Here is a 24,697-nt window from a genome sequence, read left to right on the forward strand (position 1 = left end):
CATTACATGGACTCAACAGGTTATTCAGGAATATATATGTACCATATACATATATAGGATACATATGCACATATACAAACATAGATCAGTGTAATAATTCTCAAAAAGGAGGCTATGAATTGAAAGGACAGAAAGGAGAGGTATATAGGAGAATTTGGAGGGCACTGGGAGAAAATTAGAATAAGTAATTAATTAAATAAATAAATCATTAGCAATAAATGGTAGGGGGAATGATTTTTTTTAATTAAAGGGTATAGATAATATTTGACAGGGAAGTGAGGCTCAAACTACTTAAATATAGAAGTCAAAGGAAATAAGCATGAGTTTACTTGGAAAAATATCATTTATTGTTTAATAAAATTTAAATGTTTCTTCTCCATTTATATATGTACTTTATTGCTGATAGACAAAATGAGAAATATTAAAATAGAAAACAGTCATAAAGAATGAGAAAGCAGAAGAAAAGGACGTAAATTTTATGGTCAATTAATTTTTTATTAATTTATTCAATTTACATCTTGGTCATAGGCCCCTCCCTCATCTCCCCTCAGTCTCCCCCTCCCAGTCTCCTCACCCCTCCCACATCTCCTCTCCCCTATTCCTCAGAATAGGGAGCCCCCTTACCCAGACACCCCAGCTCATCTATTCATATAAGGACTGAATTAGCCTTCCTCCCCTTTGGCCTGGTAGGGCAGTCCCATCAGGGGGACATGGTCAAAAGTAGGCAGCATAGTCTGTGTAAGAGATATCCCCCACTCCCCTAACTAGTGTGCTCACATGAAGCCTAATGTGCCCATCTGCCTTACCTTCTTTAGGTCTGTGCATTGTAGTATGTCTATCCTGTATTATACGGCTAAAAAATGCTTATAAGTGAGTATATGCCATGTGTGTCACTTGTGGTTTGTTTCTATTTTCATTTCTGATATTAGTTTATAAGAATGCTGTAATATTACATCACCATCACCTCTGCCTTCATTGTCATATGCTGGTCTCCCATGCATGTTCCTACATCCAAATCTGTACTTTTTTTTTTTTTTTCAATGCAGTTTATTCAGGAACATTGAACAATCCTCGGACCCCGGGGAAAGCCAGCCCACAGCTTAAATAGCCTCTGGGTAGCCAACCCAGGCGTGCCACGGGGGCAATGCTCAACTAAAAGGAAGCTTGATGGTGTTCAATCAGAGGATTGACCTCTTGCAGGAGCAAATCTGTACTTTTTATAAGAACAAATTACATTGAGTTAAGCCCCACTCTGATTACAAGCATTCTCCGTCATAGAAGCTGCCTCATGGCGAATTTTTCCAACAGCAACCAGTTTGCTCAATAGATTTTGGTAGACTATAAGTCGCTCACATTGCTTTTTTGTTGCCAAAAGCTTACTTGAGTATCTAATAACTGAATACATCTTCTATAGCTTAAGTAACTACATCTAAAATTCAAGTCACTTGTGAGTCTCACACTTGTTAGAATATTTGAGCGGATACAGCAAAATATCATAAATAGAGGAGCCCAAACAAAAGAAACTTTGTGTGTCATGGTTCTAGAGGCCAGATGTCTAAGTTCTAATCATCATCATCAGTGTTCATTTCCCAGAGCACTGAATGGAAGAATGTTCACTGTCTCTCTCCTAGCTTCAGGTGGACTGCTGACAGTGTTTGGGGCTTCTCAGCCTCTGCCACATCACCATCACCTCTGCCTTCATTGTCATATGCTGGTCCCCCATGCATGTTCCTACATCCAAATCTGTACTTTTTATAAGAGCAAATTACATTGAGTTAAGCCCAACTCTGAGTACAAGCATTCTCCGTCATAGAGGCTGCCTCATGGTGAAGTTTTCCAACAGCAACCAGTTTGCTCAATAGAGAATATGCTCATGGATAGGACTCCAGAGACTACTCTAAGAATTTAACTGTCAGAGTCAAGATCCAATTTCTTGACTCTCAAGATTCCTCTTATTCCTGTGGTATTTCTTTCAGACATTGTTTCCTTATGTCTCATGAACCATGTAAACTACCTTTCAATAGTCCTTTTTCAGGAAAATCTGAATATCTGAAATGCATTATAAGATTTACAACATGCTTCAAACTATTCTTTAAAAATTTTAAACTATACAATTTGTAGAAAGGTTGTCACTGCCTTCTAAATTCTTTTCCTTATAACATGTTTGATGACATATATTTGTTAAGCCTCTATGATGGAGAATGATTGATGACCATAATGAGTGATTTATGTTCTGGTTATAGAACACATATACAGGTGGTTAAGCAAATTGCTTAGGATTTCATGGCTAGGACTTGAGTCAAGGTCTTCTTTTCAGTGCCTGGTAGTTCTGAGGTATTTTCTAAAAATCATCTTGGTTCAATTTATTCAATTCAATGGAAGAGTACTTACTCACTGAGGAGTTATCTATTCGTTGTTTCAATCATTAGTGATTCATGTTAGATATATTAAATAAGATGTTTTGCAACAGATTTTCTTGAATCAAAATTGGAACATTTCCAGAGTACTTGAATTTTTGAAATTACATTAATTTTTGATTACATGGATAAATCAATTTCTATCTATGTAAGTTCTGTAGCTCTTATAAAATCTCAAAGTGTCAATAATCTTTCTGAAATATGAGCAATGATTTAAATCATTCTCTGTGACTGATTTGTTTTTTGAAATAATATTAGTAGTGGAACATCTACCAAGTTTCCTGAGTTTCAATGTTCTCACTTATTATATGAATTAAAACCTAGATTCCCCCTATTGCCAAAGCTGAAGCATGCACTCCATGGATGCCCTTTATCCCACCTAACAGCAATACTTTTCCCACAAAAGCTACTCCATAAATTTGGAAGATGAGACCAGGAGAGCATAAGAATGCACCCTGGCAAGGGAAGCTCACATGAAAGGAAACACTGCTTCTGCAAAGGAGAAAAACAGGATTCTCCAGCACACGATTTCAAACTGAAGTATGCCCCTCCCCCAAAAAATCAAATTAAAGATCCTAAGAAAACTTAGTGAGATGCCAAGAGAAAAGATAGATAATACAAGTAAGTTTTTAAAAATCCCGTGGAATACAAATTCAAAATTCAAGAAAGAAAATATACACATTTTGAAATGTCAGAACTTTGGAGCCAAGTTTGTAATCAGTGTGATAACATTTGTTCTTGTCTTGTATGATGGACTAGAATAAAGAAAAGAAAGCATTTTAGAACATGGCATGTCTTTGAGCTAGTCTAATCAGATAAAGGAAAAGAAGAAAAGAAAGGAGAAGGGATGGAATGGGATTAAAAAAGCAAGACATATGAGATGGGATATCATTAACTTAATTTTCCCATTTTCATAATTTCAGAAGGCCAAGAAAACAAGGAATTGAAAATTCGTATGAAATGGTGACTAAAGATTTTAGAAAGCTTCAGAGTATAATACATAAGCAACTCAAAGGAACGACAGTATGATAAGATATATGAGATATATATAAGCAGCTTAAAGGAACAAAACTAAGTAGATTTACCCCAAATAGGCCATCATTGATGCATGCTGTGCTCAAAATTAGAAGAGAAAGTAAGAATCAAAAACGTGAAGATCATTGTGTGAAGCCACATGCAAGGAAATTCCCATTAGACTTCCAGCATAGATCCCAACAGAAACCTCCCAGGCTAACATCAAGTGCATGAGATTCTGCCAGCCCTTACGATTGTATTCAACAAAACCAGACTTCAAAACTGAAGTCAGAATGGAGACTTTTTCAAACAAACATAGATTGAGAGAATTCATCACCACCAGATCAGCTATATAAGAAATACTTACTGAGTCTGGTACTAGGAATCAAAAATAATAATCACCATCATAAAAACACATGTTGCAACATGTGTACATTTGCCATAAGGTACCCCACAAAAATATTCAAATAATGCTGCTACAGAAAAACAAATGAATATCCATCTTCCCAAAGAATAGTCTATGAAAACAGATTGTAACAATTTAATTACCTTTTCCTTGTTTTCCTATTTGCACATAAAATAAACACAAAGCAAAACATACACAAAATCACAAACATTCCTTTTGTGATTTTTAAAAAATTTTGTACTTTTAGAATTTTAGAGAATCAAAGCGTAAGAAATTATTCAAGTGGCTAGCACATACACACAGTAACATCATTTGCTTTGTTTCAGCATGCTTAGTGTTCAGAACATCACTTTATTTTCTAGTTAGAGACAGATTCTAAAGTTAAAAAGAAAAGCTTTCATCAGATGTCTTTATTAACACTATTTCCTATGGAGGCATCTACAGTATGTTTTTTAGAAAGAACGCAGTGAAGAGTATATATATAACTTATGCAATGGGGAAATTTGATGAAAGAAAAAGAATTAAATGTGCTAAAGCAATAGACTTTTCTGTCTCTGGAGGTTAGAATGAACACTGTGTTCATTGTTCAGCTGAGGGAGGATATCATCATAGTGGAAGTATATTTCCTTGAGAAGATGGCCAGCTGACCTTGGGTTACATCACGTTACCTTTGGGATGTATCTGTGAGGAGAGAAAAGTTGTTTCAGTAAGTAGTGTCTCAACTGTACATATTTTTACCTGAGCCAACATATGATTTCTGATTTCTTGTTATCTCAAACAAGGAGCCCGGGGGTTGCTAAAAAACCATGTTAGTGTGTGCTGTGTCTGCAACCATGTGGGTGCTGTACCATAGGAGTAGCACATCTAAAAAGAAGAAGCCCAGAGAGAGTAAGAGAGGAAACATCAGCAGGTAAGCTCTTAAAACTTTGATGGTGTAACTGACTACGCTGGTTTTTACCAGGGACAAATGGTCTTGGAATAAAGTTCTTTGACAGTAGAATTACTTACATAAATATGATTACAACATATAAGAATCTATTATGGTTCATCTGTGAAGAAATGCTAGTCTTTTTCTAAGCCTTTTGTCTGTGAGATTACACAAAATAGGCAATGCTTAGGGACTTTGGGTGGCAAGGAACTTACGACTTGACACAGAAAAAACTGGAAATATGATAATTTATTCAGATTATATCCCTCTTATTATCTGAAATGACTTTCCAACCCTGGAGGTGGTTATTTTCTCACTGTGGTCTAGCTTTTTCCCCATTACACAAACATGGGTTGGACTGGCATCAGCATTTGGACATATTAACTCACCGTCTCTTTGAGGGTTAGTATAGTAGCTTAGTCAAGCATTAAACTTCTCTCTAATTGTGTCATAATTAAACATGTGCCTTTATCAAAAATTTAATTAAAGACTACACGGTGCTTTATATTTACTGGATGAAGAATAATCATACCTGCAAATTGGGTAGGGTTTTTTTTTTTTTTTTGACAGTTTGCAATGGCAATGGCAATGGCAAAAAATGCTTAAACATAAGAGAAGATGGAAGAGGTCTTCTTATCCATCTGTAATGGTGAAGTTGATCAGGGATTTGTCTATGGATGCTTTCTTCCAGAGGATTTTATTTCATTTAAGCAAGGCTGGACCACTAAAGCATTTCTAAAGAAACTATGTTCATAGCCGCTTTTCATAATAGCCAGAATCTGGAAACAATTCAGATGTCCCTCAGCTAAAGAATGGATACAGAAATTGTGGTACATTTACACTACTCAGCAATTAAATACAAGAAAGTCATGAAATCCTCAGGCAAATGGATGGAACTACAAAAGATCATCCGGGATGAGGTAACCCAAAAGCAGAAAGACACAGATGGTATAAACTCACTTATAAATGGATAGTTAACCATGTAATGTAGGATAAACATACAAAAATCTAAACAACAAGGAGGACCCTAGGGAAGAGCCTTAATACTCATTCAGAAGGGCAAACAGGATAGCCATTGAAAGTAGGAAAAGACAGAGAACAGGACAGGAGCCTTCCACAGGAGCCCTCTGAAAGACTCTACCCACCAGGGTATCGAAGCAGATGCTGAGACTGATAGCCAAACTTTGGGCAGAGTGCAGGGAATCTTATGGAAGAACAGGGAGATAGAAAAATCTGGAGATGACAGGAGCTCCTCAAGGAGACCAACAGAGCCAAAAATCTGGACTCAGGGGGTCCTGCAGAGACTGACGAATCAAGCAAGAAATATGCATGGAGAGGTCCTAGACCCCCTGCTCAGATGCAGCCCATGGGCAGCTCAGTATCCATGTGGGTTCCCTGGTAAGAGGAGCAGAGGTTGTCTTTGACATGGATTCAGTGGCTGGCTCTTTGATCACCTCCCCCTAGTGAAGTGGCCTTACCAGACCATAGAAATAGGACCCAGACAGTACTAATGAGACCTGATAAGCTAGGATCAGATAGTAGGGGAGGAGGACCTCCCCTATCAGTGGACTAGGGGAGGGACATAGGGAGGAAAGGGGGAGGGTGGGGCCAGGAGGAGATGTGAGAGGGAGCTACAACCAGGATACAAAGTGAATAAATTGTAATAAGTAATAATAGTAATAAAGAAAAACATTTAAAAATATCTGTACCACACCAGACAGAAGAGTTCAATAAGCATCTTATCATAATATGTGCTGCCACAATATGACCTTCAAAATTAATAAATCTAGAAGCAAATATAACTAATGAGCAGACATGTAACTTAAAGAGAATATATCCTCACAGAAGACTGGAAGACTTTTAATTGATAAGACTCTTTTTCAGTTGTAAGTGTCCATTGACGATAATGGGTTTCAAGAGTTGTTGAGGCATAAAATAAAAAGAACTAAAGAATTATGATGAATTAGAAAATATGGATATGGCAATGAACAATTTATTGTAGACTATGTATCTGAAAATTATGAAGGACTTTTTTGTTCAAATACACATCAATGAAGGAGGCCACAGAGTCTGAGGAACCAGGAGCCAGGAACTGGATGAAAAGGATAAGGGGAAAGTAGCACAAGGCTTGTGAGGGAGCCTTGAGTTCCCAATCAGGACAAGAAATTGTAAAGAAAAAAATTAAAATTAAGAAAAATTATTCACACAGGAAAAGAAAGAAAGCAAGAGAAAGAAAGAAAGAAAGAAAGAAAGAAAGAAAGAAAGAAAGAAAGAAAGAAAGAAAGGAAGGAAGGAAGGAAGGAAGGAAGGAAGGAAGGAAGGAAGAAAGAAAGAAATTAAGAAAGAAAGAAAGAAAGAAAGAAAGAAAGAAAGAAAGAAAGAAAGAAAGAAAGAAAGAAAGAAAGAAAGCAAAGAAAGAAAGAAAGAAAGAAAACAGCCACAAAGTGGGTAAGAATCTAAGCTGGTATCACACCATTCTCAGAGTCCTACACGCAGAGCCTGAAGAGAAAGGTGGATCATGTGGGAACTTGGCATTATGTTACTTCCAAATGGAAGATGTTTATCAAAAATCCATGTGCATTTCGCCAAGAGAACAAAACGCAGCATTAAACAGTGACAGCTTATGATCTTAGCAGCTTCACAGAGCGTCTGACCATTGCCCAAGAAGGAGGAAAAGAAATTGAAGACAAACATAGTAAATTCACTGACCTCCTGGTAAATTTACTGACAGAAAGGTTAGCATCAGAGAAATGTGAGTCATGAGAATTACATGGCTCCTGGAAGCAGAAGGAAACCCTGTTTTGAAGAAGACGGTATCAGTCACATGCACATCCCTGTGAAGGGATCTCCTGTTTGGAGGAAGATGTACTACAGAATAGCAACCATGTTGGAAGTTTCCACCAGCAATATTCATTTGAATGAACAATTAGCCATTTTGTGAGATACAGTGAAGAAACACAAAACAGATGACAGATACTATAAACAGAGCCAAAGCTGAATCGGACGGAGTTGGGACTGCCCTCTATGGTATAAAATTATGGAAAGTGAAATGTTTACAACATGTTAATAAGACATGTTAATATACATACTCGTTAAATGCAAGTTTTAGAATTGACAAAACAATAATTTAAATTAAGAACACAGTACATGTACTTATCTTGAAGTTAGATGATGGAGGATTGATAATGTAGAGGGAGTTCTTACCAAAACATAAAGTGAAATATAAATAAAACAGTCTACAAAATACATGAGAAAATGTGGGATTCATTAAACATAGAATAAAGAATGCTCACAACCAGATTATCAAATTAGGATGAGAAAGGATGTAGAACAGCAATATTTGAAAATATAATAGGCAATAACTTTTATGGATGATTTTAAAAAACCACCAAATTACACCATGCAGAATATTAGCAAACATCAAAGGACATTGAGGAAGAAGCTGAAGGCAAGAAAACCTGGGAACATTAAGTTTGTGTGTTGGCTTTTACTTTGTTTTTTTTCTGATGCTATGAAAGCAGATAAAAGACACAATCTTCAAAGCAAAAACAGCTCATTAAGAGAGTAGGAGACAGAATACTGGTATTTTCAATATGCAGAAAGAAAATATTTTCCAACCTAGTTTTTGTATTTATCAAAATATCCTCCAAAAATAAGATAAAACAAGGACATTACCTTTCTATACAAAATACAGATGTGGTCACTAATCTAAAATGTGGATAACCCAATCTAAATTATCACTGACCAGCAGCGTTATAATTTTAGTCACAGATAATTTTATACTTTCTGATTACTGCAAAAAAATAAAAAAATGAAAAATAAAAATTTTATTTAGCCCAATAGGTCTGAAATATTTTCCTGTATATAAAGTAAAATATTATTACTCAGATATTCTTAACCTTCTTAAATATAAATATTAGTTATTTATATTTAATGTCAGTTATACTAGTAATTTGATTTGTTGCTCTAATTTTCTGTGATAGATCACAATTTTTCAGTTAGATGTTTATTACCTTGATAAATAACTTGTTTAGAATCTGTTCTTTAATAATTAATATTATCATTGTCAACCACTGAAGTACACCTTTTAACAATATAAACACTGAAATGAGAAAGAACCTTCAGATCCTGCGCCATCTGGCAGTTTAGGTCCTATTCTACCTTACATACATAATCAAAGCCCAAGGTACTACCGTAGTCATGATGATGCATTCACTGCTTACCCACAGCTAGGAAGCTATCTGTTAGTGCTTTCTGGGAGCACATCTATTGTTTTTCCAAATATACCTAGGGGTACATTTGGACAATGTATCCAGAAGACACTCGAGCTACTGTATCATATAATCCCAAAATATCTTGCTAAAGCTCGATATTAGTTTATTGTAATTTATTATAACACAATTTATTTCTTTGTATTAGAAAACTATATTAGTTAAGAGCCCATAGAGTTAATTACATTGAAGTAACCCTCTGCCTTGCCATTAAAAACAAAAAGACAATAAAAATCGGATTAGCAGTCAGGTGTAGAAGCATGGAGATGATCTTCCCTGTAACCTCTTACTGATTGCTTGACACCATAAGCCCAGCTAATCACCTGAGGGAGGTGAAGGACCTGAGCAAGGCATCTATACGATGCTGCAAACACATGTTACATATATGTGTCTCTGTGACTGTGAGCCCAGCATACTCACCAGTTAGGATATTCTACGTTATTGTTATTTCCTGGATTTTCTTTCTCCTTTTTTCGGAAGGGAAGGCCAGTCTTTTTTTCTCCCTTAGCAGAGGATGACCATGGCAGAGTGACATTGTATGTTCTCTTCAGAACAGTGTGTCTTAAAAATGGACTGAGCTGTGGAGAGAAAAGGAGCAACTTACTTTAATTACATCAGCCATGTACTTTGAAGGATTAGTTTAGACAAATGGACAGTGATCTCATTAATACAAACTAATATCATATTATTACACTAATATTACATATTAATACACTAATATCATTCATTAATACCCTACATGTTTGGATTAATGTCTATAATACTCTTTAACATGCAAATATGTTATTAGTCATGACCTTTACTAAATTGTACTTAATATTCTTGCCAAAAATTATATATATTATGAGAAAACAAACCCTTTAGTGAAACTTCCAACTTTCTAATAACAAAATACATATTTTGCATTACTACCTGTAACTTTTATTTTTAAAACCTTTTTTTCCAGTGAAAACAGATATTAACATTTCACACATGTGTTCTCTCAACATTTGTCCTTCTAACAAATATCTGGTATATAAGTATCATCGCTCCAAGACGATGTCAGTATTATGAACATGAGGTAAGAAAATAAAGACCATTCACCTTGCCCAGGCAACATATCAATGAAAACAGTGAGACGAAAAGTCTGAAGCAAATTTACAAGTGGCTATTAATGTAATGTTCATTCACCCGTATTGACTAAGCATCTATTTGGAGACATTTGCAAAATCAGGATGGTGAACTCAGCTCTGCTGAGGAACTGTTGTATTAAATGTAGCTGTCTATGTGAACAGATCAAACCCAATACACAGTGGGGACACAGCCCCTGCCACACCTTCCTTCTGACTATGCTGCCCTCCCAGTGGACACCACACAGCGGGACTGAGGGAAGAGCTGGGAACTGAGAAAAGCAGTTTCAGAAAACAAGTTGACAATTCTGAATCCTAGGGCTTGGAGTTTCCACCGGAGCCTGACTGTGATAAGACAACAGTTACAGACTTAAAATCACCTTCAAACGGGAGAATAATTAGCATTATGCCTTACAGATGGTTGCCTGCCATTTCTGAACGTTAGTTTCCTCATGTTTCAAATGGAGTCAGAGCAGTTTTACTTTATATTACCGTACATCTACTGGATAAATGAATGCAGTAAATTAACATGAAGGAGTTCTTGCCAGCCTCTCGCATCTTCCATGTTTCTTTCCTATAGGTACTCCAACCTGTAAGTTACTACCCTTCTCCTATGTAATGGCTCTGGTTAATTTAGAGCAGGTTCTCAACCTTCCTAATACTGCAACCATTTAATACAGTTTCTCATGCTGTGGTGACCCCCAACCATAAAATTATCTTTGTTGCTACTATATAACTCTAATTTCTCTACTGCCATGATTGTAATGTAAACATCAGTGTTTTCCAATGGTCTCAGGCACCTCCTGTGTAAGAATTGTTTAATCCCAAATGGCACATGACCCAAAGGTTGAGAACCACTGCTCTAGAGGATTTTTTTCCCTCATCTGCAGGTTTATCCTAAATACAGCCTGTGCTGTCTTTGAGTCATTTGTTCTCTTGTCTGTTTCTCCTCCAACCAACCTTATACACAGGAAATATAGAATTAGAGCAACCATATTCTTTTTGTGTGTGTGTGTTTGCCAGTTCCAAACTACAGTTTTACAACTTTTCCCACAGTTTATATATCCCAGCAGTATCTTTCAAGCAGTATAAAAATCACAATGTGGTTACATTCTATTTTTCTTTAAGCAAATGATTACAATGAGTATATACAAACAAACAAAACAACAACACAAAACATATTCCTCAATACCTTCACATGATCAAATGTTTTATGTATTATGAGTGAAAAACAAATATGAAAACCAAGTTATTTCAAAGAACCAATATACATTGTAACTAAACAACTTGTTATAAGTTAACAAGATGAGCAATCAAGGTAATTTATTTATTTATTTGTTTGTTTGTTTATTTGCTTTGTATACCAGTTGTAGCCCCTCCCTCATTTCGTCTAGGTCCTACCCTTCTTCCCTCTTTCACTCCTATTCTCACCTAGATCATTGATAGGGGAAGCCCTCCTCCCCAACAGTCTGGCCATAGCCTTTCAGGTCCCATCAGGACTATCTATATCCTCTTTCTCTGTAGGCTGGCAAGGTCTCCCCACCACGGAGAAGTGATCAAGGAACAGGCAACAGAGTTCATGTCAGAAACTGTCTCTTCTCCTCTTATTCTCTCCTTCCCCCTTCTTGAGTATATGTGTATGTAATTGGGGACCACAGTGGACTGGAGAGAGAAACAAAGAGTCCACTCAAACCACAGTTGCCTATTCCTTGCCAACTTCCAGGTGAAAACACTGACTTCCGAAGGTTGAAAGTCTTTCACTATTGGAAAATGATGAAGTAAGGAGGTGACCTTTAGGAGCCAAAGGCTGGAAAAACCATGTTATGAGACCCCAAGTTTCCATGCTGCCTTCCTTAGTACTTAGCACAATCTTAGAAGTTAATATAGCGATTTTAAGTTCTAGCAGGCTTAGCAGGAAGCTAAGGTACTAGCAGATCTGAATTTGAGCATAAGAAAGTAGAAACAGAATGAATGTGTAAAGGTTCATCTTCATCAGAAGAAAGAAATGACCAGTTTGCCAAGGCCATTGTGGCACTGGCTCTTCTTATATTCTTTCCTAAGGGTCCTCATGCTATACATAAGGTCCTCATCCCTAACAAAGATGTAAAGAGCCAGTACGGCAGCACATTAGAGATAAAGGTCTATACTATCTAAGACAAAGTGGCTCATTCTGGAAACAAAGTGGTGAATGAAACAGAAAATGTATCTTAAGTATCAGCATTTAGCATCATATGACAAAGTTACATTTCATGCAACAACAAAAAAATGGGTATATTCAAAGAACACAAGTGTTGGAATACCCAGATTTGTCTTTTTATAAAGTAAATGACTGTTATCTAGACATTATGTACCTATAAAAAATCAAAATATCTAAATGTTTTTAGAGAATAATCATAAAATACATAGATAAAATATTAGTAGTTTCTTTACATTGGATTTTATTTTAGAGAAATCATCCTGATCATAAAAAGTAGTTAAGTGTTTCAAACAAGAAAGTGGATATTATTTCAAAAGTCTAGGAAGAACTTTGCATAGTGGTTTTTACATTTACTAAAACAAGGGAAAAATGGTGCCATAATTATTTTACTAAGTTAGAGTGCATGGTTTCCAAATAGACTATCATTTAACGTAAAAGGCTACGTTTGCACTGTAGGAACTGAAGGCTCACTAGAAAGCTGAAGCAACAAAGCACAGCAGCAGATCCATGGAATACACCCCCCAACCTCCTAATCTTCGATAAAGGAGCAAAGCGATACACTGGAGGAACAAAGAGGCTTCAGAGTTCTATCAAGAAGCCAGAGAGAAACGAGATTAGTGATTCAACCGTGATGAAGATGCAGTGAGAGCCATTAGCATTTTGACAGTGAATGAGAGAAGTGAAGTGATATGAATGACTACACCTAATCCTGAACTCTAATCCATTGTAAAAACATCAAATTAACAACTCTATTCTTCCGAACTCACATGTGATTAGGAGAAGTAGAAAGCCTAGCACCCTTACTGGAGACTGGGATTCACTCCGTTTGCATTTCCATCATGTTATGCCTGAAGACAGCATTGGATATGAGAGAGGCCTTTAGTGCACTTGAGCGTCAGTGAAATTGTGCACAGACTGAGGCATTTAGAATGCAGAAGTCTCTGCAAGCACATTCCTGTAGCAAAGAGGAGCCTAATGTCCGCTTGACAGTTTTATATTCTGCATCGTATGGCTCGCAAAACTGATTTAAGGTTAATCTGAACTAAGAACAATTTATATATGTTGTTTCCTTTAAATGATGATAAAGGACTTGAATCATGAATTACAGCTGAGGGACAATCGATGCACTTTTAAAAGCCAGGTTTCTGACTCGAACGCTTAATGAAATAAATTAGAATATACCCTAATTTTTCATTGATTATGGCTTTCAGTAAAGTTATAAATAATAGGGTGTATATTCACTACATGCTGTAAAATATACTGCTTAAGTCATTTTAGTCACAAGGGGTTATTAGCACATATTTATTCAGATACTTGCACGGATTAAAAGTATATATTTTCTTCTCAAGAATGATGAATGCCTTTCCAAACCACAGTGAGAAATATGTTTTCTTAAATCCATTACTTTGTTTCCTTGTCAGAAAAGAAAGGTTTTGTTGTATATACATGTTAGAAGATAGAATATTGAAACTGTTAACAAATAACTTTTAAAAAGTCACTATTCAGAAAGACTAAGATCAAAAATCTGTCACACAGTAAAGGTGATTAAAAAGACATAGTGACGAATGCATGATTCTGGATGTGAAATATTAATCAGACATTTAGGAAAATTAGAATAAGATCTATATTATAGATAATAGCACAGTAACAATGTGAGAATCCCTGATCTTTATCACTGCTTTGTGGTTCCAGAAAATCACTTCCTTGCAAGGAGATAAATTCTGATGTACTTAAAGTGAAAGATTATGATATATTATAGATTCAATAATGTCATGAAATAGTCTATAACAATGCATAACTATGCATGTGTGAGAGAGATTAAAAGAGAGACATGGGGGAAAGTTTAAAACATATTTTATGCTGGCAATTAAAATATCAGCTTTTGGATATTTTTCAGGATAAATGTAACAATGTGCGACCTTCTTTTATTAATTATTATTTTATTTGTTTGTTTTCCCTGAACATATGTCAGTGTATTGCAATGTGCCTGGTGCTATCAGAGGCCAGTATAGGGGGAAAGGGAACCAATGTAACTGGAGTTCCAGCTGTTTTGGGATCATGATGTGGGCACTGGGGGCTGAACCTGATCCTCTGGAAGAACAAGTCCTCTACCCCACTGGGCCATCGCTCTAGCCCCACAACTTGCCATGTCTTCTCTGGACCTCCAGCATCCAACCGCTCCTCAGCTTCCGTGGCTATAATTTGTCTTCCTCTAGAAGCGGAAGTTGTGGACCAGAGTGCTGGCCCAGCAGTTAAGAGCACTGGCTGTAAAGCACAAGGTCTTGTTCTTTGGGCTTGTGTCAAGGAGTGGCTGGCTCATGTAGTAAACTTATTTCCAGTTGTTTTTGAGGATTCTCCACACTGATTTTCAGAGTGGGTGCACCAATATTTGCATTCTCACTAACAATGAATAAAGGGGTCCTCTTTCTCCAGTCCTTATACCCACCCCCTTAAGCCACCCAAAGTCCCTTCACCCACCCCTGATGTACAATCTACTTCCACTTCTCAGTGATATTAAAGCATCCTCCCTTGTACCTTCTTCCTTTTTTTACTCAGCTTCTTTGGGTCTGTGGTTTGTAGCATGGTTATCCTGAACTTTATGATTAACATCTACTTATAAGTGAGCACATATCATGTTTGCTTTTCTGGGTCTGGGTCACCTCACTCAGGGTGATCTTTTCTATTTCTGTGTATTTGCCTGCATATTTCATGGTGTGATCATTTTTAATGAATGAGTAGTATTCCACTGAGTAAATATACAACCTTTTCTTTATCCATTCTTTGGTTGAGGAATACTATGTTGTTTCCAGTTTCTGACTATTTTGAATGAAGCTGCTATGAACATAGTTGAGAGAGAGTCCTTGTTGTCTGGTGGAGCATCTTTCTGGTATATGCCCAGAAGTGGTGTAACTGGGTCTTGAGAGAGAGCTATTCCCAACTTTTTGCGAAACTGCTAGATTGATTTCCAAAGTGGTCATAGAAGTCTGTACTTCCACTAGCAAAAGAGGAATGTTCCCCATGCTCTACCCCCTCGCCAGCATGATTTGTCATTTGAGTTTTTGATCTTAACCATTTTGAGAGGTATAAGATGAAGTCTCAGAGCTGTTTTGATTTATATTTCCCCGATGACTGAGAATGTTGAACATTTCTTTGTGCTTCTTGGCCATTTCCCCTACTATTTCCTCTCTTGAGAATTCCCTGTTTAGATATGCACCCCATTTTTTCATTGGGTTACTTAAATTGTTGATTTCTAGTTTCGTGAGTTCTTAATAAATTTTGGACATCAGCACTCTGTTGCATAAAGTGTTGGTGAAGTTATTTTACTGTTTTGGAGGCTGCCATTTTTTCCTTTTGACAGTATTGTTTTTCTTACTGAAGTTTTTCAGTTTCATGAGGTGCCATTTATTAATTGTTGATCTTAGTGCCTGAGCATTTGGTGTTCTGTTCAGGAAGTTGTCTCCTGTGCCAACTTCTCTCAGTTTTAATGTACCTGGTTTTATGTTAAGATCTTTGATTCCTCCCCACCCCCCAAGGGAGGAGCAGTCCTGCTAGGCCACAGAGGAAGACTTTGCAGCCAGTCCTGAAGATACCTGATAAAACAGGGTCAGACGAAAGGGGAGGAGGTCCTCCCCAATCCGTGGACTTGGAAAGGGGTAGAGAGGAGATGAAGGAGGGAGGGTGAGGTTGGGAGGGAATAAGGGAGCAGGATACAGATGGGATACAGAATTAATAAAATGTAACTAATAATAATATTAATAATTAAAAAGTTAAAAAAGATCTTTGATTCACTTGAACTTGAGTTTTGTGTATGCTTCTTGATATTATCCACTTGCATTCTTCTACATACAGACATCCAGTTAAGCCAGCACACTTTGTTAAAGATTCTTTCCTTGTTTTCCATTGTATAATTTTGGCTTCTTTGTCAAAAATCAAATGTCCATAGGCGTGTAGACTTACTTCTAGTTCTTTGCTTCTAGTCTATTGATCAATCTATTTGTTTTCATGCCAGCACCAAGTGGTTTTTATTACTATTGCTCTATAGTACAGCTTGAAATCAGGAATGGTGATATCTCCAGAAGTTCTTTTTTAATATAATTTTTATTTATTACAATTTATTCACTTTGTATCCCAGCTGTAGCCTCTCCCAATCCCTTCCTCCCTCTGTCCCTCATCTCCTCCCATTACCCTTCCCCAGTCCACAGATAGTAGAGTTCTTATTCCTCTTCCATCTGATCCTAGCCTATCAGAACTCATCAGGACTATCTTTCATAGTCTTCCTCTGACTGGTAAGGCTGAAACCCATCTCAGGGGGAGGTGATTAAAGAGCAAGCCACTGAGTTCATGTCAGAAACAACCCCTGTTCCCCTTACTGGTGGGTCCATTGGAGAGCTGCCAGGGGCTACCTCTGTGTAGGGGATCTAGGTAATCTCCATGAATAGTCTTTGTTTGGAGTATCAGTCTCAGAAAAGATCCCTAGGCCCAGATTTTTTGGTTCTGTTGTTCTCCTTGTGGAGCTCCAGACCCTTCCAGGTCTTTCTATCTCCCCCTTCTTTCATAAGATTCCCTGCACTCTACCCAAAGTTTAACTATGAGTCTAGGCCTCTGCTTTAATACCCTGCTGTGTAGTCTTTCAGAGGCTTTCTGTGGTAGGCTCGTCTTGTTCCTTATTTTCACTTTCTTCCAATGTTTAACCCATTTGCCTTTCAGAATGAAGATTGAGCATCTTACCCAGGGTGCTCCTTCTTGCTTAGCTTCTTTAGGTGTACAGATTTTAGTATGATTATCTTATATTATATGTCTAATATCCACCTATAAGTGAGTATATAACGTGTGTCTATCTGCTTCTGGGATAGTTCACTCAGGATGATCTTTTTTAGTTCCCACCATTTGCCTGCAAATTTCATGATTTCCTTGTTTTTAATTGTGTGAATGTAACACAATTTCTGCATTGTTTCCAGAAGTTCTTTTATTGGACAGAACTGTTTTAGCTATCCTGAGTTTTTTTCTTTTCCATATGAAGTTGACAATTGTTCCTTCAAGGTCTATAAAGAACTATGTTTGAATTTTGATGGGAATTGCATTGAATCTGTACGTTGCTTTTGGTCAGATGGCCATTTTTACTATTTATCCTACCAACTGCTGAACATGGAAGATCTTTCCAATTTTTGCTATCTTCAATTTCTTTCTTCAAAGACTCGAAGTTCTTGTCATATAGGTCTTTCACTTGTTTGTTTAGAATTAGACCAAGACATTTTACATAATTTATAGATATTGTGAAGGGTGTTTTTTCATTTCTTTCTTGATTGCTGCTGATAGGGTAATTTTACATTTAAGAATGGTATATCATCTGAGCCACATTCTACATATTTAGAGTCATTCACTGCCTCACAATTTTGTGAGTGGGTCTGGGCACTGTGTTTTCTTTTCCACCAGTAGGAATAAGCAGTTCTTAGAAGAATAAATGTCTCATAGCAAGCAATCCCTGATCTGTTTTTTCATTCTGTTACCACTATTAGTGTGAGGGGAGGTAGGGTATGAACATGCCAAGGGATGCATGTGAAGGTCAAAGGACAACTTTCTGAATTCATTCTCTCCTTTCACATTTTATAATAGATTTGTGGTCAAATGCAGATTGTCAAGTGTGTGTGGCAAGTGCCTTCCTGAGCTATTTCACTGGCCCTCTCTGCCTCATTGATAATAATGTTCTATTTCTTTCTAAAATGTAAAGTGCCATGATTTTTCATTTGTGGGATTCTTCCATTTGTAGTTATAATTAACATATATTATTCCTATCTTCCTGGGACTTAGTAAAATTATCCAAAATGGATATAAACATAGCAAAAATGTTCAAATGGGACTACAGAGATGGCTTATTGGTTAAGAGCACTTCCTGCTTTAGCAATGGACCCAATTTTATTTCCTAGCATCCATATCATGTGGCTCACAACTACATGTAACTCCAGATTCAAGGGATTCAACACCCTCTAACTATTCTTGAAGAGCACCTTCAACTCCCATGCTACAGAGTACTCATTACCTTTCCTCTTACATACTCTCAGACACATAGACACACAGACACACACAAACATACACACATAAGTAAGTTATAGAAAATAAAGTTAGGGCTAAAGCAAGGTGATTAAAATAACCAAAAGAATGAAATGAATTAATATAAGAAATTAAACTGATGATTGCTTTCCATATCTTCTTAGAAGTAGTAAATTATGCATTCAAGTACGAAATATGATTATCTATAAGTTTAGAAATAACTATAGAGTTTGCTAAAGATATTTGCAGCAGACTTTTTGGTACCAATGCTAGTATAGACAAAACTCACAAAAGTGTAAAGAAAAAAATAGTTAACATTTTAGTGACATTTTTAAAAAGTTCACAGCATTCAAACGAAATACTATAGCTGAGAAGTGGAAAATGACTAACTTATCTCCAGTACATGAAAAAGGTCATGAGGATGGCCTACCCACTGAATCCACCCATATGCCGGGCAAACGGTAACCAGATAGAGCTTTGACATTATTACAGGTGGAGGAGATAAGCCAGTTTCATTGATTATATTCAGAACTTAACACGATTATTACTCTTTGATTTTCATGGCAACTATTAGAGATTTTTCATTTCTTAAGTTAAAATGTTAAAAGTATAAGGTTTTACTTTGATAGTTTTAATGTTTTAAATATCAAATTCTTGATTGTAAAAACGTAAGTTACATTAGCATAATCAAAGGTCCCCATTTTACTTACATTTTAAAAATGGAAAGCATCATCTTTCAATACTAATGGCAAAGTATAAGAGAATAACCAGATGATTTCTCAAAAGAAGTGTTCAAGTTTAAAATAAATTACATGTATAATGAGTTCAAGGATTCATTTTACATTCATACAGTATTCATATTATATGAACCAAAAAGTATATTAATAATAAAGTGACTTTAAAAACCTATTAAAAGGAGACCAGTTTGTTAGATAATTATACTATAAATGAAATTGGGGGAAAATGAAAAGCAAGCAAATAGGTTAAAAGGTTTAGACTTTTGTTGACTGGGTCAGGAGATATATGCAAACCCTGGAGTACTACAGCAAACTAATTGGATTGTGTGGAAGGAACACTGCCAGGAAATACAGATAAAATGAAAGTCAGCCCATAGTCTGAATGGAAGTATGTCTGATAGTCACTGAGACTGCTTTTGCAATTTCTTTAAAGAGGCAACTCAATGTACTGTCATGAGAATGGATTTTCTAGTAAGCAAGACATCTATCAGGCATCTATACAAAATATTATAGACTGTAGTCTTTCCCATCTATTTAGAATTGCTAAATCACCTATAAAAGATCAGAATATAGGAAATAGCCACTAAGATGCATGCATTATTTTACAACATTTCATCTTAAAGGTGAATCCTATGGCTAAATTATAAACAGAACCTGCAGTGGATTTCACTTATAACTCATAAAGGCTAAAGAAATAGTTCAATCACAAGGTGATTGTTCATAAGATGCTAAGACCTTAGTCTGAAAATAAAATCTTTGTGTCGACCTTTATCTTTAATTTCATGACTTTAAAGTCTAAGAGGGTGTAAAAATTACATAATAAATTTATGAATGTTTGAGATTAATAATGCCACATTATTTCTCTGGATTTAAAAAAAATCATGATTAAGTAATTTAATTTGTGTCCTTTTTATTAATTAATCAGGAGTAAGAATGTTTCTCCTCTGATTAATAAGAAGGAAAACTCCCATTTCACTTATTTTCTGGTTCAATGGCTACAGTTGATATCAACTAGGATGAATGGTGCCTATGAGCATCACTCTTCTTTAATGCTTCATTCAAAACCATTTTATATACTAATTAAAGGGCCGTTTCTTGGACCTTTCATCTTTTCTACAAGCTAAGATCCTAAAAATACTTTTTAAAAAAATTAGTTTCTCAGGATATGATCATTAGAAACGTGGTTATTTTTCATTTCTTTTCCCTTCATTTTCTAAGCAGAGGTGAAAATCCACTCTGTATAAAACACACCAAATTCTGCAGATGCCCCTCAATCAAATGGATAAAGACGGTGCAGCACATTTACACAGTGGGACACTACTCAGCCATTAAATCATGAAATCTTCAGGCAAAAGGATGGAACTATAAAAGATCATCCTGAGTGAGAGAACCTGCACCGAAAAGAAACATATGACAGGACAGCCATACTACAACTCACAGACCAAAAGAAGCTAAGTAATAAGGATGGCCTAAAGGAGTATGCTCAAATATCACTCAGAAGGAGAAACAGAATAATCAGTGAAAGCGGTTGAAGAGAGAGAACAGGATAAGAGAAGGATTATTTGATCTGTTGTTTTTTTTAACTTCTTTAATTCTTTATATATTGTGGATATTAACCCTCTGTCAGATATAGGGTTGGGGAAGATCCTTTCCCAGTCTGTAGGCTGTTTTTTTGTTCTGATGACGAAGTCCTTTGCTTTACAGAAGCTTTTCAGTTTCATGAGGTCCCATTTATTGATTGTTGCTCTTAGAGCCTGTGCTGTTGGTGTCTGTTCAGGAAGTTGTCTGTTGTGCCTATGAATTCCAGGTTCTTCCCCACTTTTTCTTCTAACAGATTTAGTGTCTCTGAGACTCACAGCCAAACTTTGTGCACAGTGCCAGAATCCTTATGGCAGAAGAAGGAGATAGAAAGATCGGGAGGGGACAGGAACTCCACAAGGAGAACAACGGAGCCTAAAAACCTGGGCCCAGGTTTTTTCTGAGACTGATACTCTAACCAAGGACCATTCATGGAGACAATCTAGACCCGCTGCACAGATGTAGCCCTTGGCAGTTCAATCTCCAAATGGGCTGCCTAGTAAGGGGAACAGGGGCTGTCTCTGACATGAACTCAGTGGTTGGCTCTTTTCTATTATTTTTAGTGCTTTATTTCTATATAATTTCTTAAATCAACAAATTTTGTCTGTGCAGTTGTTTTGTTCTTCTGATCTTATCCTCATGTCTTCCATTTCCTAGCTAAACTAAAATACAAAATAAAATATGACATAAAAATACAAACACCATTTTACAATGTAAAGATTTTAAATGTTAGGATATACATTAACCTGAAAATGACCTATATAAATTTTCCCGTAATTTTTACATTAGAAAGCTATTCTTCCTAAATTTACTCTCTCATACTTAGCATTTATTTACACGTAGGAAAACTGTCCTTATTGTTTGAGAAAAATATATTATATATTTCAGTTTGAAAACTTAATATTTGAATCAAAATGCTATAAAGACAGATAAACATTAGCTATGTTTATTTAAAATTTTAATTTTTAAAAATATTATTTATTTTTATTAATTACAGTTTATTGACTTCACCTCCCAATCTCACCCTCCCTTCCTCTTCTCCACCCATGCCCCTCCCCAGTCCACTAATAGGGAGGTCCTCCTCCTCTTCCATCTGACTCTAGTCTATCAGTCTCATCAGGACTGGCTGCATTGTCTTCCTCTGTGGCCTGTAAGGGCTGCTCCCCCTTCAGGGGAAGGTGATCAAAGAGCCAGACCCTGAGTTCACATCAGAGACAGTCCCTGTTCCCATTACTAGGGAACCCACTTGTACACTGAGCTGCCATTGGCTATATCTGTGCAGGGGTTCTAGGTTATCTCCATGCATGGTCCTTGGTTGGAGTAAATCAGTCTCAGAAAATACCCCTGTGCCCAGATCTCTATCTATCTATCTATCTACCTATTTATTTATTTATTTATTTATTTTTGTTCTCCTTGTGGAGCTTCTGTCCCCTCCAGGTCTTTCTATCTCCCTCTTCTTTCATAAGATTGCCTGCACATAAAATTAATTATATTTTCAATAAAGCAACTTATTTTACAAAATGTTATAAAGTAATTATTTAAGAAAATGATATTAAGGACACATGTTAAAAATTTAACCAATACAACTATACACAAAATTTCACACTAAGAAGATTGACTTAAAACAGTGCATTGTTGGGGCAGCAAGATGGTTTAGTGGGTTCAATCATTGTGGAATGATCTGAGGTCAATTCTCCTAAATTACATTGGAGGAAGAGACAATAGCCTGGATACCTTGTCCTATGACATCCACATGCTGCCATCCTGACACACACACACTCTCTCTCTCTCTCTCTCTCTCTCTCTCACACACACACACACACACAAATACATGCACATGTTTTTTTTGAGTGAAATTTTATATTTATCTAATTCAAATATCCATAGCCACCCTCCGTGAGACTTGTATTTACTTTATTTACCAAGTACTGTTATTCTTTTTTTATTATTATTAGTTACATTTTATTAAATTTGTATCCCATCTATATCCCACTTCCTCATTCCCTCCCAATCCCACCCTCCCTCTTCTCCTCCCTGCCCTTTTCCAAGCTCAGTAAGCAATTTTTGTTTACCCTAGTAAGGGGAACAGGGACTATTTCTGACAGGAACTTAATGGCAGGCTCTTTGTCCTCCCCACCCCCAAGGGAGGAGCAGTCCTGCTAGGCCACAGAGGAGGACTTTGCAGCCAGTCCTGAAGATACCTGATAAAACAGGGTCAGATGGAAGGGGAGGAGGTCCTCCCCAATAAATGCACATCTTTAAAGATAGAGTGCTTTACTCTGTTGAGCCACTGAAGGTTCCTATGTCAGTGACTGGCTGCCATCTATAAATGTTTACAGTTGCTTCTCCTCACATTTTGCTATGATGACAGGTAAGAAGAGACTGATCATTGTGCTCCTGCTTGTCATGGACATATCTGGCATGTGTTCAAAAACAATTTATGCACACACATACAGACACATTTGTATGTTGAGAATTCAGTGATGGCAAATGCATTTATAAATTATGAATGTATTAATATAGTAAAGGCAAAGTTATTGAGAAGTCTCATTTTCTTACATTTATGTTTTTATTTTTGAACATAAAACTCATAATACTTAAAGGATCCTACCTACAATGTAAGGAAGGAGGAAGGAAGGATTTTCTGTAGGTATATATTTGAAGCAACGTAACTAAAATAATTTGCAACTTTTCTTTTGATGCTAACAACTGTAAGTTCTTGCCTAGATCAATAAGTAGTTTTAACATTGAGCAGAGTGTCTTTTGTAACTCTAGGCAAACAAAATAGAGCTTCCCCAGGGGGAAAATTATCACACATGCTTCCCCCCAAGATGCACACTAAACTCAGGATTACCCTGTGCTTCTAGTCACAAAAGATGGTGATTTGCTTTTCAGTCAACTGTTTCCTACTGCTCCAAAAGAGTAAGCTTTGTTTCAAAAAAGCTTTAACCTGAGAATTACTGTATGCCGCGGTCGCCAAGGGAAATAGACTGCATAATCTAGAAGGCAGCCAGAGAGCTAGGTTTGAAAAATAGAATGTTCTGTTGGGAAGCCACAGCCGTGCTCCCCTACCCCTCCACACTGCTGCAGGCATTGGTGCAATTCTGCACATTCTCTCCGAAGTATCCAAACTTGAAAGAAGTTCCCACAGAGCACAGTGTGGCTCCCAGCAGCATCCGAATCTCACCTCTTATCTAATAAATGCCCGCAAATACACCTTTAGTTGTTGTTTCACTATCCTGTGGGGCTTCCATTGTTTGAAGTATGTTTTTCTGTTATACTTTAGATAAAGTTCATGATTTCATGAAAGAAGGAAAACCAATATCCAAATTAAAACATTAAAATAAGTTTCCATTTATTTATCAGCAGCATGTGTTGGTAAGGGTCACAAAGAGAAAGAAAAGCAAGTAAATGTTTATGATTAATTGCATCTTTTTTATTTTTAATTATTTTTTAATATTAGTTACAGTTTGTTAACTTTGTATCCCTGCGTTATCCTGCTCCCTCTTTCCCTCCCAATCCCACCTTCCCTCCCTCATCTCCTCCCTACTCCTTTCCAAGTCCCCTGATAGGGGAGGACCTCCTCCCCTTTCATCTGATCCTGGTTTATCAGGTATCTTCAGGACTGGTTGCAAAGTCCTCCTCTGTGGCCTAGCAGGGCTGCTCCTCCCTCGGGGGGGGGGGGGGTGTCAAAGAGCCTGCCATTGAGTTCATGTCAGAAACAGTCCCTGTTTCCCTTATTAGGGTACCCACTTGGATACTGAGCTACCATGGGCTACATCCGAGCAGAGATTCTAGGTTATATCCATACATGGTCCTTGGTTGGAGAAACAGTCTCATAAAAGACCCCTGTGCCCAGATATATTTGGTCCTTGTGGAGCTCCTATCCTCTCCACGTCATACTAACTCCCTCTTCTTTTATATGATTCCCTGCACTCTGCCAAAGGTTTGGTTATGAGTCTTAATATCTGCTTTGATACACTGCTAGGTAG

At 36.8% G+C, this 24,697-nt stretch overlaps 1 protein-coding gene across 2 annotated transcripts in view; it reads right to left on the reverse strand.

Moving 5' to 3' along the window:
* Positions 1-3,084: 3,084 nt before the first annotated feature.
* Stpg2 (sperm tail PG-rich repeat containing 2) overlaps positions 3,085-24,697 on the reverse strand; it is a 575,612-nt gene continuing 553,999 nt past the window's right edge. For both annotated transcript variants that reach the window (XM_060392630.1, XM_060392631.1), the window contains 2 exons: positions 9,457-9,614; positions 3,085-4,518 (listed from right to left, as the gene is read on the reverse strand). In XM_060392630.1, the coding sequence (XP_060248613.1) occupies position 4,518; positions 9,457-9,614 (159 nt within the window). In that variant the 3' untranslated portion in view covers positions 3,085-4,517. The remainder of the gene's footprint in view (positions 4,519-9,456; positions 9,615-24,697) is intronic.

Source organism: Meriones unguiculatus, chromosome 10 (genome assembly GCF_030254825.1).
Source record: "Meriones unguiculatus strain TT.TT164.6M chromosome 10, Bangor_MerUng_6.1, whole genome shotgun sequence".
Classification (NCBI taxonomy): Eukaryota; Metazoa; Chordata; class Mammalia; order Rodentia; family Muridae; genus Meriones; species Meriones unguiculatus.